The sequence below is a fragment of the Nerophis ophidion genome, linkage group LG28 (genome assembly GCF_033978795.1).
Source record: "Nerophis ophidion isolate RoL-2023_Sa linkage group LG28, RoL_Noph_v1.0, whole genome shotgun sequence".
Classification (NCBI taxonomy): domain Eukaryota; kingdom Metazoa; phylum Chordata; class Actinopteri; order Syngnathiformes; family Syngnathidae; genus Nerophis; species Nerophis ophidion.
This window is the reverse complement of record NC_084638.1, coordinates 20,652,471-20,676,681: the sequence shown is the minus strand read 5'-3', so window position 1 is coordinate 20,676,681 and position 24,211 is coordinate 20,652,471. Positions and strand designations below refer to the sequence as shown.

Genomic DNA, 24,211 nt, shown 5'->3' with positions numbered 1-24,211 from the left:
GGGAAATTACCGACATAACTTTAAAGGAAGTAGATATAAATCAAGATATTGAACAATTAAATACAGATATTACAAAGTGCATAATAGAAGCAGCCGAACAGAGCATACCAAGGAATAGTATAGGGAGAAGAAGGAAGATAGTGCCGTGGTGGACACAAGAGTGTACAGATGCAATACAAGAACGGAATAGAGCATTTAGAATATTGAGAAGAACACATTTCCAAGACATGATCCAATATAAAAGGCATCAAGCTAGAGTAAGGTATGTTATTAAAAAAACAAGAAAACACCATTGGAGAACTTTTTGTGAAACACTAAATAGAACTACTCCTTTAAGCCAAGTGTGGGGAATGATCAAGAGAATGTCAGGGGTCAGAAAAGAACATAAAAATCGTGTGATGAAAGATGGAACGCGGAGTGTGGTAGGAAATAAAGAAAAAGCAGAACTTTTAGCAAAAACCTTTGTTAAAGTGCACAGTAATGATAATTTGAGAAATGTAGAAAAACAAAAGAGAGAAGAAACAATTAGTTTAAATATTAAGGAAATGTAGGAAGACAACGATAATAGTTTTACCAACACTATGGATATGACATTTTCTTTGGATGAAATGGTTCGAATTTTAAAAAAAGTTAAAAATACGACACCAGGGAAAGACCTGGTGAGTTATCAAATGATCAAAAATTTAGGTAGCATCGGCAAAGAAGTGGTCTTGAAATTATATAATAGGATATATGAAGAAGGAAAATTACCAGATGAGTGGAAAACAGCTGTAATAATTCCAATATGCAAGCCAGGGAAAGATCCGGAAGAGGCAGGAAATTATAGGCCGATAACATTGACTTCAAATTTGGGCAAAGTAATGGAAAAAATGATTAATGAAAGATTAATATATTATTTAGAGTCAAAAGAAATTATAAAAAACTACCAAAGTGGTTTTCGCAAAGCAAGAAGCACAAATGACCCAGCAGTGCAGCTGGAAGAGGAAATTAGAAAGGGACAAATAAATAAAGAAAGTATAATTGCGGTATTTTTTGACATAGAGAAAGCGTATGATATGTTGTGGAAACAGGGGTTGCTGATGAAACTAAATAGGATTGGGATTAGAGGAAGAATGTACAGATGGATAAAAGACTTTTTAACAAGTAGAACATTATTAGTAAAAATAGAGAATGAATATAGCAGAGAATACGAAGTGGAAAATGGGACCCCACAAGGGAGTATAATAAGTCCAGTACTATTTTCCATCATGATTAATGAAGTTTTTAGTGAAGTGGAAGGGTTAGTGGAGGTGGCATTGTTTGCTGATGATGGAGTGATGTGGAAGAGAGGTAGAAATACAAATCATATAGAAAAGAAGATTCAAAAAGCGGTAAATAATGTTCAAGACTGGGGGACGGCTTGGGGTTTAAGATTCTTTGTTGGAAAGACAAAAGTCATAAATTTTACGAAGAGGAAAGTACAAAACAAGCTCCAAATAAAACTCTATGGAGAAAACATAGAAGAGGTACAAGTATTTAAATATTTAGGAATATGGTTTGATAAAAATATTAACTGGTCAACCCACATCAGCAAGATAGTGGAGAAAAGTAAAAAGGTGTTAAATATAATGAGGGCTTTGAGGGGTAAAGATTGGGGGGCTGATAGGTTGACATTGAAAACAATATATATCACTTTAATTCGATCTGTTATCGACTACGGATGCATCATTTATCAATCTGCTTCAAAAACTCTACTTGAGAAAGTAGACCGGATCCAGTCGCAGGCGTTAAGATTATGTTGTGGAGCTACTAAATCTACTCCTGTGGCAGCATTACAAGTAGAAAAAATGAACGAAAAACCTTTGGACATGAGGAGAGATCAACTCTCAGCAGTTTATTGGGCAAACTTAAAAGGATCCAAGCAAGGACATCCAACCCGTCAAGTGCTACTAAATTGCCAAGAAAAAGGGAAGAAAAAAATGAATAGTTTTGGGTGGATAATAGGAGATATATGTAAAAAAACACAAATTGACAATATTAAAGTTAGCCCTACAGTACCAATTCCTGCAATACCACCGTGGATGTATGACAACCCAAAGGTAAACATGCAATTACTGAAGAATAGACATTTAAATAGTTACCAAATAGAACAATGGATTGAGGAAATGTTTTTTGATAATATTATGATATACACAGATGCATCAAAAACCATAAATAGTAAAGTAGGAGCTGCTGCAGTTATCCCACAGAGAAATATAGTGTTAAATAAAAGAATTAGTGATAAACTATCTGTTTTTACGGGGGAATTGGTAGCAATTTATATGGCAGTTAACTGGATAGAGGAAACCAAAGCAAGGAAAGCAGTCGTGTGCTCGGACTCCAGCAGTGCATTGACGAGCATAAAAAACATAACATCAGAAACAAGACTAGATATAGTTTATGAAATAGTTCAGGCAATCTACAGGATAAATAAAGCGGGAGGTGTGGTAACATTTCTCTGGGTTCCTGCTCATGTAGGAGTTGTGGGGAATGAGTTAGCTGATAGATACGCAAAACAAGCAAGCACTAAAACAAAAGTAAACATGGAGATTAAGCACAGTAAAGAAGAAGTGAAGAGCATAATTAAGATAGAACACAATAAAAAGTGGCAGAATAATTGGAATAAGGAAATAAAAGGTAGAGAGTTTTACAAAGTCCAGAGGAAAGTAGGTGTAATCAGAGGAGGGGGTAGAAATAGGAAAGAAGAAGACATTATTACTAGAATGAGATTAGGCCATACATATCTAAATAATTCACTAAAATTGATAGGCAAACATACTACAGGACTGTGTGATTTTTGCCACCAGATAGAAAATGTTGACCATGTCTTAATACAATGTAGGAAATATAATAGAGAAAGAGAAATACTGGACAATAAGTTAGCAAAAGAAAATATTAGGTTAGAAGTGGGAAGTATATTAGGATTGCATTCAGAAAACATAGGATATAAAGCAATATACACATATTTAAAAAACACTGGGTTAAGTAAAAGAATATAGAGTAGGGATCCACCTCGGTCCACACTCCATTACAGTAGGTGGCGGTAATGCACACCAGAAGGTTGCTTGCCAACCGCCATAAAAACAAAAGAAGAAGAGAGGAGGAGCGCGGTTGGTGGAGAGACTGAAAAATCCGACTGGATCAGCTGCAGGTAGCGCACCGGTGATTAGTCACAGACATCAGACAGCGCCACAGCGGGCAAAGGGGAGGAGACCACAGTATGCCTCAAAAATCAGGCAGCCAAAAAAGAAAGGAAAAAAAAAAATGAGAGGAGAAGGAGTTGAAGGGTCGACAATATGTCACTCAATATTTCCCCAAAAAAGGTGGGTTTGTTAGTTGTGGTGGAAAGTTATGCATATTAACTTTGTCCCTGTCTGTGGTAATAAGCTAGCTCACTTTTCTCACCATGTTAGCTCAAGAAAACTCTGGATTTTTACATTTTACTGCTATATTAGTTAAATAATCAATCCAGTCAAACATTTATCAAGCTGTTCTTATTCAATAATAGTTGATCTCCCCTCTGTCAAAATGATGCCTCATTCTGAAAAGAGTCAACTGCACCACCAGCAGCAGCAGCTGTCTGTCAGCCCCCAACTCCCCCTGCCCCTGAATCAACCCCAGTGCCCCCCACATGAGGAAGGAGGTGAGCAGCTGTGTGTGTTGAAATAATAATAATAATATAATACAAAATATAACACATTTTACTACAGTCTCAAAACAATACAAAGATGAAAGTAATTCATTAATTAAAATGAATTAAATAGAAGTAATTTTGAACAATTTTAAGGGTTTAATAAGCATAAACCCTTTCGTATGTAAAATAGCATCAAAAAATGTTGCCGCTGTGTTGGGGGCCCTGTAAAGATTCTATTCATGGGGCCCAAAATCTCCAGCGGCGCCCCTGATTATTCTATCATTCAATGTGTCAGCTTCTGTTTTTGCCAGTCGTCGGAGCACGGCGCATCAATTGAGCACGGCACATCAATTGAGCACGGCACATCAAATCCGTACAGAGCAGAGCGGATCTTGCGGGACAGGAAGTAGTGTACAAAATACAAAATAAAACACCGGGTTAATTTTCAAAATAAAATGCACTGTGTTTACGGCGGATCACATTTCTCTCACAGTAGAGGTTTAGATATAAAGTTATATTGCATTTCAGTTGTTTAGTCTGAGCATTAAGTGAGAAAGACCATAGGTTACAACTTGATGGTGTTTTCATCAAGTTAAGAGAAGAAGGACAGATTTTCACATTGAAGTTATTTCCATTTGGGTATTTATTTTTGTATTTTTTTTTTCAAAGTTCATGTTGCACTGTTCAATATTAAAGTCCTTATCTTTAACAATAAATAGCCTAATAATAAACCAGTTTTTTTGTTGCTTTTCATGTCTTCCAAGCCTATGATAATGTGAATTAACTCATTATGACAATAATTTGTTGAGACCAAAGAAATGGCAATTACTTTTACCTACAAACGACACACAGCTAAGTAGTTAGCTTCCTATTAGCAAATTTAATTTTACATTAATTTCCATATTGTGTAAAGGACCAAAAAAAAATATCCTGCCCTTTTCTGACTTTGAGCCCCTGCCCCTCTATAATCATGTGCACATCCCTGCAGCAGTGTGACTTTGTGGAAAGTTTTGCACTCCCAACACAGATGTACACAACTGCAAATGATCATTTATGTAATAACTTGTAATAGCCAAGTAAGCCTCCATGTTTACAAATGTCCACGTCAGCTGTTATACTCACTGCCACAGTTTGCTGTACTTCCAATTTCACTCATTCCCGTTCCTCCTATTTTTGCACGAGCATTTTTTTGATGGTCTGAAAATAACACCAAGTCAAACTAAAAGCAACTCAACATATACAATTTAAATATTAAATAAATTGGATGTATCAACTCCAACTTTAGATCATTTCCACACAAACCTTTCTGGTAGACAAAACATATGATGGCTCAAGGACCTGCACCAGTTCCCTGAACCCTTCACTTTCCACAATGCTGAGGGGCTGGCAGTCCTTGACAATAAAGTTCAACAGAGCCTCATCCAAAAATCTGCTTCCTGGTAGCTTCATGGTTAAAAATTAGATAAAGAAGTAGGGTATTAATTATCAAAAAAGAAACTGAGGAAGTTGTATGGCTGTATACCTCAGTTTATCCTGGGTGTCTCTGTAACTTCATTTTCATGTCGGGCCCTATAATGCCTCAGCATTGAGGAGGTGTATTTGTTTATGTACGACAATTATGTCATACAAATGCGACATTTAACCTGCAGAAAATATGAATAGTACACTAAAAATCCTGCGATGAGGTGGCGACTTGTCCAGGGTGTACCCCGCCTTCCGCCCGATTGTAGCTGAGATAGGCACCAGCGCCCCCCGCAACACCAAAGAGAATAAGCGGTAGAAAATGGATGGATGGACACTAAGAATCATTTTGAAGAGATTTTGAATTTTATTAGATCAAGTGGAAAATTTGAGAGAACAGGATGAAACGACAAGGAAATGAACACACATACCTTTTTTTCCGATATAAGTGTTACGGTTATGTATAAATATATATATATATATATATATATATATATATATATATATATATATATATATATATATATATATATATATATAAAGTTCAAGGGTGGACCCCGAGATGCAGAGACTGGAAGAAAGGTTAGCGATAGTGACAAAATAAATGGTAACTAAGGAAGATGGGGCAAACGTGCACACCATGGGAAATATAACAAAGGTAGTCTCTCTCAGAGGCTGGCAGGGAAAAGGCCAGGACGCACACAGCGTGGCAAAACTAGTCCTCAAAACAAGAAGGCTAGAAAAAAAAAAAACACAACGAGGTCAAAATACACGAATATACGAGAGCAACATACCAGGGGAGCTGAATACGAGAAGAGCATGTCAGAGCGGAGTTCAGGAACTATAGTCGGCAGGGACCAGCTGGCGGTGAAGCGCTTAAATACTACCGGGACGTGATTGGCAGCAGGTGTGCCTAGTTGAGGGCAAATAGACTGGGGGAAAAAACTGACAAACCAGATGAAGAGGCAGGGAGAATACAATAAACACAACAAGATCAAAATATTCCCACACGGCGGAAATCTCTTTTTTTTGCCTGAGGCTGCTCCATGATCTCCGACGACGATAAATGACAAATGACCAACGAAAAAAGTGCAGCAATTCTGTTGGCAGCAGCATCTCGTTGACAAATGCACATCGTTATAAACACAGTTTGGCGCGCAGGCGTCAGTGCGACACAGTTTGCGTATCGGTCACGTGACCAAAACAGCTCATGATCGGTCACGTGACTTTCTAAAAGCGGTACGCGCACCGACACAGGGTTTCGCTCTATGAGCTCGACGCATGCGCCGATGCATCGGTGTTGCCGGACCCATCACTAGTTATAGTAATAGTTTTGTTTTCATTGCCAAGTTTTGAGAGCGCCTTTTGTTTACACCCTTTGTTTTTTTGTAATATTTTCGAGTTAATAATACAAGATTTCATTACGTTCACGCCATGTTCAATCCAGTCGCTTTGCACCACAGTTAAACAATTCACTCCAAAGTCCACGTCATGACACCCTTAAAGGGGAACATCATCACAATTTCAAAAGGGTTAAAAACAATAAAATTCAGTTGTCAGTGGCTTGTTGTATTTTTTGAAGTTTTTTTCAAAATTTTACCGGTCTCGGAATATCCCTAAAAAAAGCTTTAAAGTGCTTGATTTTCGCTATTTGCGATGCGACTATCCATTTCCCTGAGACGTCATACAGTGCTGCCAATGTAAACAAACAATGGGAATACCACAGCAAGATGTAGTGTCATTAGCTCGGATTCAAACTCGGATTTCAGCGACTTAAGCGATTCAACAGATTACGCATGTATTTAAACAGATGGTTCGAGTATGAAAATGTTGAAGAAGAAACTGAAGCTCTTGAGCGAATAGCTATTGACGCTAGTCATAGCCATAGCATGGCCGAATAGCTGCGTTAGCATCGCCGGTAAAATGTGCGGACCAAACGATCAGGACTTTCGCATCTTTTGACACTGGAGCAACTTAAATCCGTCGATTGATAAGTGTTTTTTTCGCATTAAACGTGGGTGGAAAGAAACATAATATAGTTGCAAATGCATCTGCAGGTTATCCATACATCTCTGTTCCATGTCTGCTTTAGCATAGCACCGCCGGTAAATAGCATGTTAGCATCGATTAGCGTAGCATGTTAGCATCGATTAGATGGCAGTCAACATCAACAAAACTCACCTTTGTGATTTCGTTGACTATCGTTGCAAATGCATTTGCAGGTTATCCATACATCTCTGTGCCAAGTCTGCCTTAACATCGCCGGTAAAATGTGGAGAAACTCCAGCACATTCAATGGGGGTCTGGCGGCAGACACTTTGGCATCTTCTGGCCAGTGGTGCAACTTGAATCCCTCCCTGTTAATGTTGTTACACCCTCCGACAACACACCGTTGAGGTATGATGTCTCCAAAGTTCCCAAAAAATTGTCAAAAAAACGGAAAATAATAGAGCTGAGACCCGGTGTTTGTAATGTGTTGAAAATGAAAAGAGCGGGTGTGTTACCTCGGTGACGTCACATTCTGACGTCATCGCTTCCAGCGCGATAAACAGAAAGGCGTTTATTCGCCAAAATTCACCCATTTAGAATTCGGAAATCGGTTAAAAAAATAGATGGTCTTTTTTCTGCACCATCAAGGTATATATTGACGCTTACATAGGTCTGGTGATAATGTTCCCCTTTAACCAGTGTCATCAAACTAATATCCTTCGTGTCTTTATCTGACATAAATTTATATATAATCTTGCAATTATCTACCATAATCTTTTTCCTCTTTTCTACTCTTTTAGCGCTCAACTTTTCCTTCATGACCTCCTCAGCCCTTCTTCCCTATCTATGTCCATACCTTCCTCATACATCCCCTCCTCATCCCCTTCTATCATTTTTTAACCAGCTACCAGAAATATTGATGTTTTGGGGATGTTAAAAAAGAAAAAAAAAGTTTAAGACAATACTGGATTTATTTGATATATCCACAAATGTAAGCTTGTAAAAACAAAACCATCCTTTCACAAAAAGAAATATCTGCCATTTTTTCTCACTTTTGTAATGCATAAAGGTCTGGGGACATACATATAAAACAATCAGAACACAATCATCAAATTACAAAAGAGAGTAATAAAAATTATTAATGAAATGGATTACAGAGACCCAACAAATGATTAATAAAGTCACACATTTTAAAGAGCGAATAAAAGACAACTGTTCAAATGATGTATAAAGTTAATAATAATATGCTCCCTGAAGTGGTCCAGAAGATGTTTCAGATGTGAACCAGTACATATGTATATAATATAAAGGTGCTAATCTATGAGATTATTAACAATTATAAATACAAATGTGTATTACTTTTGTATATCAAACTATCTAATCTATAAATGTACGAGCATATTGAAAAGATAATTACACAAACAACAATGTCACACATGTTATATGTGCTGATGTTGTTAGAAAGTCTAAATTAAAGTCTTCATAATGTATTTCTAATCCTGCAGTTTCATTTGCTGCTGCTGTTCTCACCAGCACACTTGTGTTTCTTACACTGGTACTTATAAGAGAATCTTTCATCACACACACTGCAACTCAACACTTTCTCCCCTGTGTGTATTCTCATGTGTACTACAAGGTATGATTGATGACAAAAACTTCTGTTGCAGATTGAACAGGAAAAAGGTTTGTCACCAGTGTGGGTTCTCATGTGTACTTTCAAATTTTGCCTTTTTGTAAAACCTTTACCACAGATTGTACAGATAACAGTTTTTTCACCAGTGTGTGTTCTCATGTGTACTTTCACATCTTGACTGTGTGTAAAACCTTTACCACAGGTTAAACAGGAAAAAGGTTTTTCTCCAGTGTGTGTTCTCATGTGTACTTTCAAATTTTGACTTTGTGTAAAACCTTTACCACAGATTGAACAGATAACAGGTTTTTCACCAGTGTGTATTCTCATGTGTACTTTCACATCTTGACTGTGTGTAAAACCTTTACCACAGGTTGAACAGGAAAAAGGTTTTTCTCCAGTGTGTGTTCTCATGTGTACTTTCAAATTTTGACTGTGTGTAAAACCCTTACCACAGATTGAACAGATAACAGATTTTTCACCAGTGTGTGTTCTCATGTGTACTTTCAAATTGTGACTTTCTACAAAACCTTTACCACAGGTTGAACAGGAAAAAGGTTTATCTCCAGTGTGTGTTCTCATGTGTGTTTTGAGATAACTATGGTATTTAAAGGTTTTGTCACAGTGAGAACATGTGAAGTGAGTGTTGTCAGTGTGACATGTCTTATCATCTTTAGAGTCTTCATCATCAGTGTCAGGAGAGTGTGACGTTGTGTCCTCACTATCTGATAGTGGAGCTAAGAGCGTGTCTGCTTGTGATCCTCCACAGTGGTCTCCATCAGCTTCTGTTGTCATGTGTTGTGTTGAGCTGCTGCTTGGAGGCTCCGCCTCTCTCTTCTCCTCACTTTCACCTTTGACCTCATCATCTTCACTCTTCACAGGGACACCAGTGACTGGGAACTCCTCCAACCATTTAGGCTGACTGATGCGTTGTTCCTCCTCTTCCTCTTTAATGTGCAGTGGGTCTTGGTCCTCCTCTTCCTCTTTAAAGTGAGGGGTGAGTGGGTCCTCCTCTTCATTTTTTATGTTTAAGATCAGTGGGTCCTCAGCTTGTCCTTTAATGTGAAGGGTCAGTTTAACACTATGGGTCTGTGGCATCTCATCTTCCTCTTTAAAGTGGAGGAGCTGTGGCTCCTCTCCTCCCTCTTTAATGTGTTGGGAAAGTGGTACCTTTTCTTCCTCATGTATATGGGGGGACTGTGGTTCATCCTCCTGCTCATGAGGTAGAGGTTCTTCATCAATGTCTGCGGAACAGGAGAAAACAAACATGTTTTAGAAAAGTCCAGCTTTGCTCAGTCACATGAGACATTGTCCTGTACCAACATATGATCTCACAATCTCATCAGTTTCCCCTCACAGCAGTCAGGGTACTTCCAGCTGACACATGAAGAAGACCTTCAGGGGAATGCCTTCCCAGGCCAACGTCCAATCCACCTTATTCATATAAAAGCATTATAAAAGTAATTCCAGCAATACTTAATGGTCGACGCCATATGTGAAAGCGTGCTGTTCACTCTCTGAATAAGTCATACACACACAGCAAATAATGTACCACATGCCAGCCTCCACGCAGTAGCACTAGTGATAAGCTCCCCCTGCTGGTGGACAATAATTTGTGATTTTCACAGTCATCTTTAGAGACATGTTTGCTCTAAAAAAGCATGAGCACAGTCAATATGTTGGCCAAAAAAGATGACATCTGTTTTGCTTTCATTTAGATAGTGTCGCCACAGTTAGACTGGGAAAAAGTAATCAGATTACGGACTACTCATTCAAAAGACAACTTGTTTACCTTATTATTAATAATAATAATAATAATGGATTAGATTAATTTAGTGCGTTTCCAAGACACTCAAATTGTGTTACAGTGAGAACTGAGAAGGCATCATTCATGCAGTCCACACAATCAATATGGTAAGCTACATTTAATTATAATAAGTAGATGAGAGTACCCCGCCTTCCGCCCGAATGTAGCGGAGATAAGCACCAGCGCCCCGCGCCACCCCAAAGGGAATAAGCGGTAGAAAATCGATGGATGGAAGTAGATGAGGCAATTGTTCAAGGAATTGCATGTGAATACCCCAATGCTGCAACTGAACTGAAATGCTGACAGAATGTAGTATGAATGTAAGAATAGTTTGAATGTGGGGAATGGTTTAAATGTTGAAGGGTTTTGTTAGAGCCAAATACGCTTTCTGTCTGTCAAATTGATGACGTCACTAAAGGGGTTGGCTCCAAGGCCAAGTGCCTGTCTATTTAGGGAGGAGTCAGGATCTTGCTCAGGTGTTGCTGAGTAGAGGCGCAACAGATTTTGACTGTGCCAGGCTGGTGTTTGTTTGCTCCGTGTATTTTCTGTTTTTGTACAAAGTGTATTATATAAATGTGACTTTATGATATTAAATATTTTTGTTAAACATGGACACAATTTTGGACATCAATTATTAGCTGGCTGCACACGTCTGAACTAGCTTCATTTATATTCGGCAACCAGTACCAGTAATAGTATAGGACTTTACCGCTACATTTAAGTCAAAAACTGCCTCACCTAAAGGCGAGTTGTTTATTGGATAGCAACAAGCTGCGAGGCTTGTTTTGGAAGAGGATCGCACCTGCCGCTGTCAATGTATGATTGGCGGCCGGCGGCGGAGGAAACGGATCGGCGAAGCGGCGGACACATTCCTGCAATCAAGCTCTGCATTGACAGCGCCGAGTCCCACTGGAGAGCAACAGAGTCGCTCATCGGGGACAGCAGCAGCAGCAGCAGCAGCAGCAGCAGCAGATCATCACATCGGACCAAGCTGCGCGCGTGCGTGGAGGAGGACGCGGAGCAGCGTTGAGTGTGGTATGTTTTAGCGGTGCGCCCACTTAAAAAAAAAATTGTGTGCACACAAATATTGAAAATTCCAATTTATTGGTGACTATTTGACGTGACTTGCGCACGAGTTGACAAACTTTGACTTTTCCAAATGGAGGAGGAGGGAGCACACGCATGCGCTGATGAACATAAACAGCCACAGGACGACACTGTGGCTGAACGTGACAATGCTGGACAAGGGGTTGAAGGGAAAAAATGGTTGGTAAAAATGACACCAAAAGCTCTAGGTCACAAAATTGAAAGTTTGCACGGGGAAAGAAAATCAAAGTTGCAAAGACTCTCAGTACTAAAAGAGGGGGTCATTGCTGTGTTAAATGACAAAACACGTTCAAATGAGCTAAAGGAGGAATTTAGCAGGTTTATGGATTTATATCATGAAATTAGAAAAGTGCACATAAATGTATTGTCTCTGTTGCCAGAATATGGGAGTACTAAACATGAGACATGGTACAAAGCAAAAATGTTGAATTTTGATGGTTTTATTGAAAAGGTTGACAGATTGATATGTTTTAAAGATGATGATGATGATGTTGAAAATAAGGGTTCCACTGTTGATTGTTTTGAAAATGAAAGTGTACAACCCCACGACAGCGTTTCAAATGTTCCATCTGTTGTCTTATCTAAGGTCATTCAATCCACAGTCTCAAACGAAAGCAAAATGTCTTTTACTTCTTCTGCTCGCATAATAGCAGAGGCAGATAAAGCAGCACTTGTCGCCCGTGCTATTGCTTTAAAAGAGATCCATGCATTGGAGGCGCAAGCAGAGGCCTTAAGGAGAAAAAAGGAGCAAATGGAGTTGGATGCTGAAATAGCAGCCCACGATGCTAAATTGTCTGTCCTCCATGAAGCAGTGTTTCTGGCAGAAGCCAAAAGTATGATGGAATGGAGTCCTATTACAGGCAAGGGAAAAAAAACGAAAAAAGTGCCTACTCCGCCTGTACAACAACTTCAGCCATCTGTTAAAGCTGCTCCTTCAGAGCTTCACACAGCCAAAAATGCCCCAAAGAAGGTCCATTCACACCCTCAACCAAACAAACAACCTCTTCGCTCATCAACTTTGGATTCTGTGGATAACCAATCATGGCAAAATGTACCTCAAGCATTTCAATCATTTCAGGGCAACACAATACCAGGTGAATTCCACACTGTATTACAGAGGCAAAATGAAATGATGGCACTGCTGGTTCAAGCACAAACCTCCCAATTACTTCCACACAGACAAATTCCGTTTTTTGAAGGTGACCCATTGCAGTTTCAGGCTTTCATAAAAGCTTTTGAATATTGTATAGAGGCAAAAACCAATGATCGTGGTGACTGCTTATACTATCCGGAACAGTTTACCAAAGGACAGCCCAGAGAGTTGGTGCGCAGTTGCCTCTATATGCCTACAGAGAGAGGCTATGCTACAGCAAAACGCCTACTAAGGGAACACTTTGGAAATCCTTCAAAAATAACAGCAGCCTACCTGGACAAAATTATGGTTTGGCCAAACATCAAGTCTGAGGATGTAAAAAATCTCCAAGCTTTTGCACTGTACTTGCGAGAATACTCCAATGCCATGGATGAGCTGCAGTACTTGGACGAACTCAACATGCCAGCTAGCATGAAGATGCTCATACGAAAGCTTCCATACAAATTAAGGGACCAGTGGAGAGGAAAAGCAGCCGACATTGTTGACCAACAAAAGCGACGTGCTTGTTTCACAGACATTGTTAAAGCTATTGAACAGCAGGTCAGAAGTGCTTCAGATCCTGTCTTTGGCGACATTCAGGACATCCCTCGAGATAAAACAATAACCAAACCCAAGCCTATACATCAAAGCAAATCACAGTACAGAAGGAACAGTTTCGCAACTCATGTGACAGTTGCCACTAGACCTAAACCGGCTCCACACCTCAATAAATTTGTGAACACCTCCAAGACGAACTCTATTTCCTGTCTTTACTGTAAAAGTGAACATGCATTGGAGCACTGTCTGATACTGGAAAATAAGGCACACAGGGAAAGGCTTGACTTTCTAAAAGAAAAAGGCCTGTGTTTTGGTTGCCTGTCCACAGGGCACCTGAGCAAGAGTTGCGACAGGCGCATCACTTGCTCTTACTGCAACAAGACGCATCCCAGAGTGCTACATATTGACAGGAGGCATCTGGAAAGTGGAGAAAATAGCCAACTTCCAAAGGTAAAAGCAGATATTTGCACTACATCATCAACTTGTGGCCATACAGGGGCTGGCAAATATGGAATTTTACCTATCCTGCCCGTTCAAGTGAAGTGCTCAAAGGGCAACCAGATAGTCCAGACATATGCTTTCCTAGATCCAGGAAGCACAGGGACCTTCTGTTCTGAACAATTAGTGAACAGGCTGAACACAGAAGGCCGAAAAACAAAAATCCACTTGCGCACCATGGGGCACAGTAAGGTGGTCCCAAGCAGCATTGTAGATGGTCTGGAAATCTCTGAGCTTACTTGTAGTAAGTTTTCTGAGCTTCCTTATGTCTTCACTCAAAGGCAGATGCCCGTGTACACAAACAATCTGATTAGTGAGGTAGAACTTGATAAGTGGCCTTACCTCCAAGGCATCAAAATTCCTCGGATAACTGCCAACGTGGACCTGTTAATTGGTACCAACTCCTCCAAGTTAATAGAACCACGGGAGGTGATTAACAGCCACGGAGATGGACCTTATGCTGTCAGAACCCTATTGGAGTGGGTAATTAATGGACCATTACAAGGCAATGACAAGCATAATGGGAGCCCCACAGTTACTGTTAACCGCACAATCGTTAACAGTTTGGAGGAACTGCTTATGAACAAGTACATGCATTATTTCAATGAGCAGGGTCCCAAAGATCAAGAGGATATGTCAAAAAAGGGAAAGAAGCCCAAGAACAGCAGGACGACACCAAAAAGAAAACTGAGCGCAGATGACAGTGACGATGAAAAAAAAGTCATTCGAATGCGAACAATACGCCAGGCAGCCTCCAAGGCCGTGTCGAAACAGCGGGAAATCCTTCTGGGTGACGGAGGCCGTGAGGATGAAGAGCAGGATGACCCAGAGGAAGCTTACCTGGATCCTGAAGAGTCTGGCAGTGATGAAGACTTCATGGTGGAAGATGACAAAGACAGCAACTATGGCAAGTCTAAAAAGAGAAGAGTTCCCCGAAAGAGGAGGAAGAAAACGATCCCAAGAGTCCTTTGTGAGAAGAAGAGGAGGAAACTGAGAAGAAGAAAAGTTCTCCTACACCCAAGGTGACGAAGTAAGTTGATGGCAAGGAGTAGGAAAAGAAGACAGCTACAGTCTACATGTACTGTTGGTAATAGATCACCAGTATTGGATGTGCATAAGGAAATGCAAGCTGTCAATGTGAAGGCATGGAGTAAAATAACTCCATTATTGCAAAAAGGGAATATAAAACCCTAAAAGTGTTTGTTTTAGTATTATGGCTCTATTTTTGTTTTATTTATTTCAAATTGAATTGCTCTGTTCATCACGCCAGTAGCAATTAGGGGCTGGTGTGTTAGAGCCAAATACGCTTTCTGTCTGTCAAATTGATGACGTCACTAAAGGGGTTGGCTCCAAGGCCAAGTGCCTGTCTATTTAGGGAGGAGTCAGGATCTTGCTCAGGTGTTGCTGAGTAGAGGCGCAACAGTTTTTGACTGTGCCAGGCTAGTGTTTGTTTGCTCCCGTGTATTTTCTGTTTTTGTACAAAGTGTATTATATAAATGTGACTTTATGATATTAAATATTTTTGTTAAACATGGACACAATTTTGGACATCAATTATTAGCTGGCTGCACACGTCTGAACTAGCTTCATTTATATTTGGCAACCTGTAGCAGTAATAGTATAGGACTTTACCGCTACAAGTTTGAATTTCCAGGAAAACCGGAATTTGGTTTGGAACTTGGGAAAGTGTTAGTTTGAATGTCTAGGATGAGTGGAATGTGTTGATGTTGGAATGGTTTGAATAGGTTGAAAAATGTGGGAATTGTTCAACTTGGAAAAGTGTCACTCCGGTGGGTGTACGGCTGTGTGGAAGGTACGTAGACACAGAAAACTCCCCACAAGCATGTTTGTGTGATTGACAGAACTTTTTAAATTCAATGTCCAGAGGTATTAAAACAGTCAATTAATCAAACACACGGTCAATGTACTTTGCAGTCATAAATACACTGTGTGTTTATTTGCTGCGGCTCTCAAACTGCATACAAAAGGTCTTCTTTTGTTTGTTTGGTCCAAAAGAATAAAAAAACGCTTCCTCAATACGACAAAAATAAAGCGGGTCTGGGGGCCCAAATGTTGCCATTCTTTTGTGACTGTAGGCGTGTAGTCCTTATGTGACATCATCACGTCATGTTCATGAGGAAGCTGAGCTTGTTTAATCCACGACTCTCCTCAGCCGTCTCCACTCCAACATGCATGAGCAGCTAACTTGGCTAACATTAGCAGGTCTGGTGATGCACTGCACGTGACCTACGGTGGCCTAGGATGGACAAACGAGACAATTCTCACAAGACCACAACTATTCTTCTCTGACCTTCCCAAAGTAATAATCTAATCAATAATCACCAAACTCAACAAAAACAAGGCATATTATTTCAACAATGACTTACGGAGTCACAGAATTGGCTAATATAACAAAATCTGCTGTTCACTGCGGAATATCAGGGAAATTGACATAAATCTAAGAGAAATGTTGTCATTGTGAGGAGAAGCAACATTTGTTAGGGAAAATAATGTGTTCTGGACCACTCATTCATCCTCTAAACACGCAACCGTCCCGTCCTTGAGGCGGTCATTGGAAATAGCGACCAAACTACGAAGCTAAAGCTTGCAAAGAAAATCCATACACCCGCAACACATCTCATCTGCTTGTGTTGTTGTGAACGACATCATTCATGTAGGATTAATGTACAAACCGACAGCAGTCGCAACTTGAGTCTCTCTCTCTCTCTCCTTTTTTTCAAATAACCTCTAGTCACCTCCACACGTCAAGCTGAGAACAGCGACACACTTCCCCCTTCACAATAATAGGTTTGACTGTGCTAACAAAATAAAGGCTTCAAAAAAAGCACCTTACACAAACATAATGAACTTATTGATGCATTTACACAGATATTATGCTTTGACCCTAAGTACGGGTCAAAATTGTCCAAAGATGTATTGCACAAATAAATGTGAGAGATTCTGCATTAAATGAAAAAAACATTTTATACATTTGTATTTGCCACAAAAAGCACAAACTTAAATGGTAGCAAAACAAGAGTAAAAGGTAAAAAAATGTACAAAAAAACCCCAAAACTTTATTGTATTGTTTTTTTATATTGCCATTGCTATTTAAATGTATTTGTACTATTATTTTACTTGTTGTGGTTTATTTGTTACTAAATAATATCCACTTTTTTAAACTATGGTTAAAGTTGAGTTTTGGGGGTAAAATTAATACTGGTGTTTTAAATTATTTATAAATGGTGTAATTAATCGTGATTACAATATCAATTAAAATTATTATTTTTGCCACAATGGTCCAGCCCTGACCGTACCCTTTTTAAACAACAGAGGGTGCAAAACACAATCTATTCTACATGTTTCATTAACTCATGTTTATCTTTCATACATCTGAAGGATATAAATATTCTATGTAGCGCTCAAATTTTAGCGCGGCACGTCGGCAAAAGCATCGGCTGCCATTGTCATTTGCTGTAATGCCCCAAAAAATGACCAACATTTACGGCAAGAACATGCCGTGACCGCCCTTGACTTTTTACTTGTTAATGGACGAGGGATGTAACAGTGAACGGTATAATGATAATTTGCAATAAATCTCCACAGTTAGTAACACCATTTAATTTTTTAATAACCGAAAAACTGTCATATATTAATGCATTTTCAGCAACACAGACAGGCGCATGCGCACTAGCGTTGTTTGGCTTGATAATCAAGGCGGACCAACGACACAGACTTTGCCGCGGAGATTTCCGCTCGGAGTAAACTGAGCCCAGCGCTTGGTTAAACCTCATTTTACCTCACTTCCTGCCGTGCATTTAAAGGGGAACATTATCACAATTTCAAAAGGGTTAAAAACAATAAAAATCAGTTCCCAGTGGCTTGTTTTATTTTTCGAAGTTTTTTTCTAAATTTTACACATCCCGAAATATCCATAAAAAAAGCTTTAAAGTGCTTGATTTTCGCTATTTGCGATGCGACTGTCCATTTCCCTGTGACGTAATACAGGGCTGCTAATACAAACAACATGGCGGTTACCGTGTTTGTATATAGCGACATTAGCTGGGATTCAGACTCGGATTTCAGCGGCTTAAGCGATTCAACAGATTATGCATGTATTGAAACAGATGGTCGGAGTATGGAGGCAGATAGCGAAAACGAAATTGAAGAAGAAATTGAAGCTATTGAGCGAATAGCTATTGACGATATTTGGCCATAGCATGGGTGTACCTAATGAAGTGGCCCATAGCATGGCTGCCTTATTAGCATCGCCGGTAAAATGTGCAGACCAAACGATCAGGACTTTCGCATCTTGTGACACTGGAGCAACTTAAATCCGACAATTGGTAAGTGTTTGTTTCACATTAAATGTGGGTATCTACTTTCAAATGTACATACAGCTAGAGTAAATAGCATGTTAGCATCGATTAGCATAGCATGTTAGCATTAATTAGCTGGCAGTCATGCCGTGACCAAATATGTCTGATTAGCACATAAGTCAACAACATCAACAAAACTCACCTTTGTGATTTTGTTGACTTAATCGTTGCAAATGCATCTGCAGGTTATCCATACATCTCTGTGCCATGTCTGTCTTAGCATCGCCGGTAAAATGTGGAGACACTCTGGCAAATTCAGTGGGTTTCTGGCGGCAGATTTCTTGCCAGTGGAGCAACTTGAATCTATCCCTGTTAGTGTTGTTACACCCTCCGACAACACACCGACGAGGCATGATGTCTCCAAGGTTCCAAAAAATAGTCGAAAAAACGGAAAATAACAGACCTGAGACCCGGTGTTTGTAATGTGAAAATGAAAATGGTGGGTGTATTACCTCGGTGACGTCACGTTCTGACGTCATCGCTAAAAGACAGAAAGGCGTTTAATTTGCCAAAACTCACCCATTTAGAGTTCGGAAATCGGTTAAAAAAATACATGGTCTTTTTTCTGCAACATCAAGGTATATATTGACGCTTGCATAGGTTTGGTGATAATGTTCCCCTTTAAAGAGACACTGCTGTGTTTGGATGGAGACAGGTGTGGACAATATTGGAGACACTTGTCCCCACATTCAAAGTATACAGCGAAGGAGAAAACTAGTTGATGTTTTGCAGCAGGTGATGTGTTGTGAACGTTGTTACAACTTGTTTAGAAAGTCTTTACTTTGTTTACGTGGATGTTCACGCCTTTATTTAACCGTAAACTGTATCAATGTTCAAATAACATCAATGCTAGGTCAAATGTTTTGTCATAGGTGGTGAAGATTGTTTATTGGATGTGAGAGGTATCACTGCAGGGTTTTTTGTTGCTGGCCAAACTGTTGTACTGAAACACTAGGGAGGCGTTGGAGAAAAACAAAGCTTGTTTATTAGACTTCATCTTCATTAGCCAAAATGCTTTGTGTTTTATTTTTTAAAGGGGAATATTATCACCAAACCTATGCAAGCGTCAATATATACCTTGATGTTGCAGAAAAAAGACCATGTATTTTTTTAACCGATTTCCGAACTCTAAATGGGTGAATTTTGGCGAATTAAACGCCTTTCTGTTTATCGGTCTTTTAGCGATGACGTCAGAATGTGACGTCACCGAGGTAACACACCCACAATATTCATTTTCATATTACAAACACCGGGTCTCAGCTCTGTTATTTTCCGTTTTTTCGACTATTTTTTGGAACCCTGGAGACATCATGCCTCGTCGGTGTGTTGTCGGAGGGTGTAACAACACTAACAAGGAGGGATTCAAGTTGCACCACTGGCAAGAAATCTGCCGCCAGACCCCCATTGAATGTACCAAAGTGTCTTCACATTTTACCGGCGATGCTAAGACAGACATGGCACAGAGATGTATGGATAACCTGCAGATGCATTTGCAATGATTAAGTCAACGAAATCACAAAGGTGAGTTTTGTTGATGTTGTTGATTTATGTGCTATTCAGACATATGTGGTCACGGCATGACTGCCAGCTAATCGATGCTAACATGCTACGCTAATCGATGCTAACATGCTATTTATGCTAGCTGTATGTACATTTGAAACTAGATACCCACATTTAATGCGAAACAAACACTTACCAATCGACGGATTTAAGTTGCTCCAGTGTGACAAGACGCGAAAGTCCTGTTCGTTTGGTCTGCACATTTTAACGGCGATGCTAATAAGGCAGCCATGCTATGGGCCACTTCATTAGGTACACCCACGCTATGGCCGGATAGCGTCAATAGCTATTCGCTCAATAGCTTCAATTTCTTCTTCAATTCGCTATCTGCCTCCATACTCCGACCATCTGTTTCAATACATGCGTAATCTGTTGAATCGCTTAAGCCGCTGAAATCCGAGTCTGAATCCGAGCTAATGTTGCTATATCTTGCTGTGGTAACCACCAGGTTGTTTGTATTGGCAGCCCTGTATGACGTCACAGGGAAATGGATAGTGGTTTCGAAGATAGCGAAAATAAGGCACTTTAAAGCTTTATTTAGGGATATTCCGGGACCGGTAAAATTTTGAAAAAAACTTCAAAAAATACAACAAGCCACTGGGAACTGATTTTTATCGTTTTTAACCCTTTTGAAATTGTGATAATGTTCCCCTTTAATATCAACTAGTGAACACCAGGTTTTGTTTACATTACTTGTGTTTTTTTCATGTTACTTCAACAATCATTTTGTTAATTTTTTATTGTGTATAGTTAATTTCTATACAACATATTTCTGCTCAAACTCAATGAATCTGTCCCAATAAATCATTTAAATGTACAAAATTTTAAAAAACAAACAAAAAAAAAAAACTATCAAAATGTAAAGATAGAGATAAAGGTGTCATGTATTGACAAACAGCTGACAAGATGATGTTATTAAAGAATAAAAAAGACCTAATATTTGTCTATAAATATATGGATAACGTTTATCTATAGTCTTTGTATTAGACATTACAAATGAAATGATGGTATTACGTTCACACCCCAACACTGCTTTACCCAACAATCATCAATCATGGTTTCAATAATGATAACAATAATCGTAATTATTACTTTGACCATAATTGGCAGCCCTAGATCTCATACATGAACACTAATATATAAACTATATTGATAAAAGTATTTGGCCACCTGCCTTTACTCACATATGAACTTGAAGTGGCATCCCATAGAATTGTTCAAAATGTTTTGGTATCCTGGAGCATTCAAAGTTCCTTCCACTGGAACTAAGGGGCCAAACCCAACTCCTGAAAAATAATCCCACACCATGATTCCTCCTCCACCAAATTTAACACTCGGCACAATGATGTCCAAAATGTAGCATTTTCCTTGCAACTTCCAAACCCAGACTGGTCCATCAGATTACCAGATGGAAATGCGTGATTCATCAGTCCAAAGAAGGCGTCTCTACAGCTCTAGAGTCCAGTGGCGACGTGCTTTACACCACTGTATCTGACACTTTGCATTGGACTTGCTGATGTATGGCTTAGATAAAGCTGCTTGGCCATGGAAATCCATTCCATGAAGCTCTTTGCGTACTGTACCTGGTTTAATTGGAAGGTCACATGAAGTTTGGAGCTCTGTAGCAACTGACTGTGCAGAAAGTCTTTGGACTACGCGCTTCAGCATCGGCTGACCCCTCTCTGTCAGTTTATGTGTCCTACCACTTGGTGGCTGAGTTGTTGATGTTCCCAAACTCTTCACTTTTCTTATAATAAAGTTGAGTTTGGAATATTTAGGAATGGGGAAATTTCACGACTAGATTTGTTGCACAGGTAGCATCCTATGACAGTTCCACGCAGGAAATCTCTGAGATTTCACAAATGTTTGTAGACACAGTCTCCATGCCTAAGTACTTGATTTTATACACCGGTCCTAGTGATTAGGACACCCGATTGTCATCATTTGCATGGGTGGCCAAATACTTTTGGCAAATTATTAAATTAGCATATATCCTGCCTTGAAAGAAAATAACTTTTGCCTTGGTGCCCTAAAATATGAGCCCTCCTTTAAGGCAACACTTGTCTTGACCTTAAAAAGTAAAAATTTGAGGCCTGTCAATGATGGCCTTTTTCCCATCCATCCTTTTTCTACCGCTTGTCCGTTTTGGGATCATAGGGGGCAGAAGGCGGGGTTCATCCCGGAAAATTCCATTAAAACCTTTACACTATTTATTTAAATTGGATCATAATTAAAAATGTTTCCTCCAGTTTGTGGCTATTATAAGGCATATTTCCAGATAATATGCATTTTTACAGCATGTTTTAAAGAGATAGCATTTAAAAAATGACTTCTGGGTATATTATACCAATTATCAATAAGTGAGCGGAATAGAGGCACTCTCATTGACTCCATTGTTAGAATTAGGATAATTAAGATTTGGCTAACGTTTGTTTACGACTTAGAAATGCATAAAATATAAAAACATTATTGTCTTACATATGGATTGTGAATGATAGGCAAAATAAAAAAAAAATCAGATCCCCTTTGATCATTTTTCTACATCTTGTGAACGGGCTGATGCTGTGGTGAAAGTTAGAAAATAAATACATGTCAGGAAAATGCAAATTTAACCAAAAATTACTTGCAAACTTTTTGAAACATCTTTAGAGATTGTTGGCGGTAAACCCAGAGAGGCATGTATATGTTGTAAAATGTTAGTATTAGCTTTATTTGCGGGTAAGGGTCCCCGTCATTGGGTCCGCCCCCGGCCCAGCTCTGACTTGGTCCACCACTGACAGTTTATTGTACAAATGGACTGGGATATGTAACTCATCTTTAGTAGTTACATTCGAAAGAACACCAACAACCACGTGGTTGCAAGACCACGTTACAAGTAGCAGAGGGAATGCATCATCCTCACAAGACAACACGACTTCTTATACACAATATATTAGGGATAGTGTTAATGGTCAAATATAAAGTTAGTAAAGATGTGAGAGTAAAAAGTGAACAAACCTGTTCTGTGTAACACAACTTGAGGCTCCTTGAAAACAGCGTCCAGTAGTTGATGTTGTCGCTCCTTGTCCTCTTTTGTTGGACAAAGTTCCCCCTCATACTTTGCTATCGTTCTTTCACACATTTTCACACAATCACAACACTTTACTCTCACACTTGATCTCTAATTAGCGATGTGTTGATAACGTCCGCGTCTCTTTGTTAGCAGCTAACAAGCTAAGCTAACTAGCGAGCTAAGCTAACTAACAAGCAAAGATAGCACGAGAAGCGGCACAGTTCTTCTAGCGCATCGAGACGACTTTATCCTTAAATAAGGAATCAAAGATGTATGTTATACGACGTAAATATTCCAAACTGGATAACAAATAATAAGACTGACTTATTAGCGTCTTGCACACGTGACGTTACAACAAGAAAGCTATTCTGCTGTCTTCCGTTTACCCCGGAAGCTGGGAATGACGTCACAGCCGAGCGGACGAAGAGGTTGCTCTATATAAGGTATTGCCTGCTGTCACTGTTACCATGCTTTTATTTTCTGTAATATTTATTTCAATAACAATGTGATATAAAACAGTGTCTTGTTTTTCAAAAATAAATTCAAAATATATCAAACAAAGCTTTAATGTTGGGGTTCAGTGGCGCCCCCGTGCGACATTCATTGCAATGACAAGAGTGAAAGTGGTAGAAATTGTAGCAATACTACTGCCTGATTTTTTCGAATTCACCCTTCCAAGTGTTTTTTATTATTTTTCCCTTTTAATCCTCAATCATTTATTTTTATACAAAACATTAATAAAACATTCAAATATCACAGAACGTGATGTCGCAGGAGCTCTGTCATAAAACAAATTGTAAGTCCAGGAAGTGACGTACATTTCACGCATGCGTGGATCGATCATGTCGTGAATTTATATCCATTTTTAAAAAGAGTGAAAAATTTGCTCTCATACCATCCATCCATCCATCATCTTCCGATTACCCGAGGTCGGGTCGCGGGGGCAGCAGCCTAAGCAGGGAAGCCCAGACTTCCCTCTCTCCAGCCACTTCGTCTAGCTCTTCCCGGGGGATCCCGAGGCGTTCCCAGGCCAGCCGGGAGACATAGTCTTCCCAAAGTGTCCTGGGTCTTCCCCGTGGCCTCCTACCAGCTGGACGTTCCCTAAACACCTCCATAGGGAGGCGTTCGGGTGGCATCCTGACCAGATGCCCGAACCACCTCATCTGGCTCCTCTCGATGTGGAGGAGCAGCGGCTTTACGTTGAGCTCCTCCCGGATGGCAGAGCTTCTCACCCTATCTCTAATGGAGAGCCCCGCTACCCGGCGGAGGAAACTCATTTCGGACGCTTTTACCCGTTATCTTATCCTTTCGGTCATGACCCAAAGCTCATGACCATAGGTGACGATGGGAACGTAGATCGACCGGTAAATTGAGAGCTTTGCCTTC

General features: G+C 39.7%; 2 protein-coding genes across 3 annotated transcripts in view; one reads left to right on the top strand and one right to left on the bottom strand.

Moving 5' to 3' along the window:
• LOC133545406 (gastrula zinc finger protein XlCGF28.1-like) overlaps positions 1–24,211 on the top strand; it is an 85,088-nt gene that overhangs the window by 42,118 nt on the left and 18,759 nt on the right. The window lies entirely within an intron of this gene.
• On the bottom strand, positions 8,051–23,225 carry LOC133544876 (oocyte zinc finger protein XlCOF20-like). Of its 2 annotated transcripts, XM_061890099.1 has the most exons (3): positions 22,771–23,225; positions 10,068–10,166; positions 8,051–9,976 (listed from the first exon to the last, which is right to left on the bottom strand). In XM_061890099.1, exon 3 carries the CDS (start codon positions 9,828–9,830, stop codon positions 8,610–8,612), a length of 1,221 nt encoding a protein of 406 aa, XP_061746083.1. In that variant the 5' UTR covers positions 9,831–9,976; positions 10,068–10,166; positions 22,771–23,225; the 3' UTR covers positions 8,051–8,609. The 2 variants fall into 2 exon arrangements, with proteins under 2 accessions (XP_061746083.1, XP_061746082.1); XM_061890098.1 differs by lacking the exon at positions 10,068–10,166.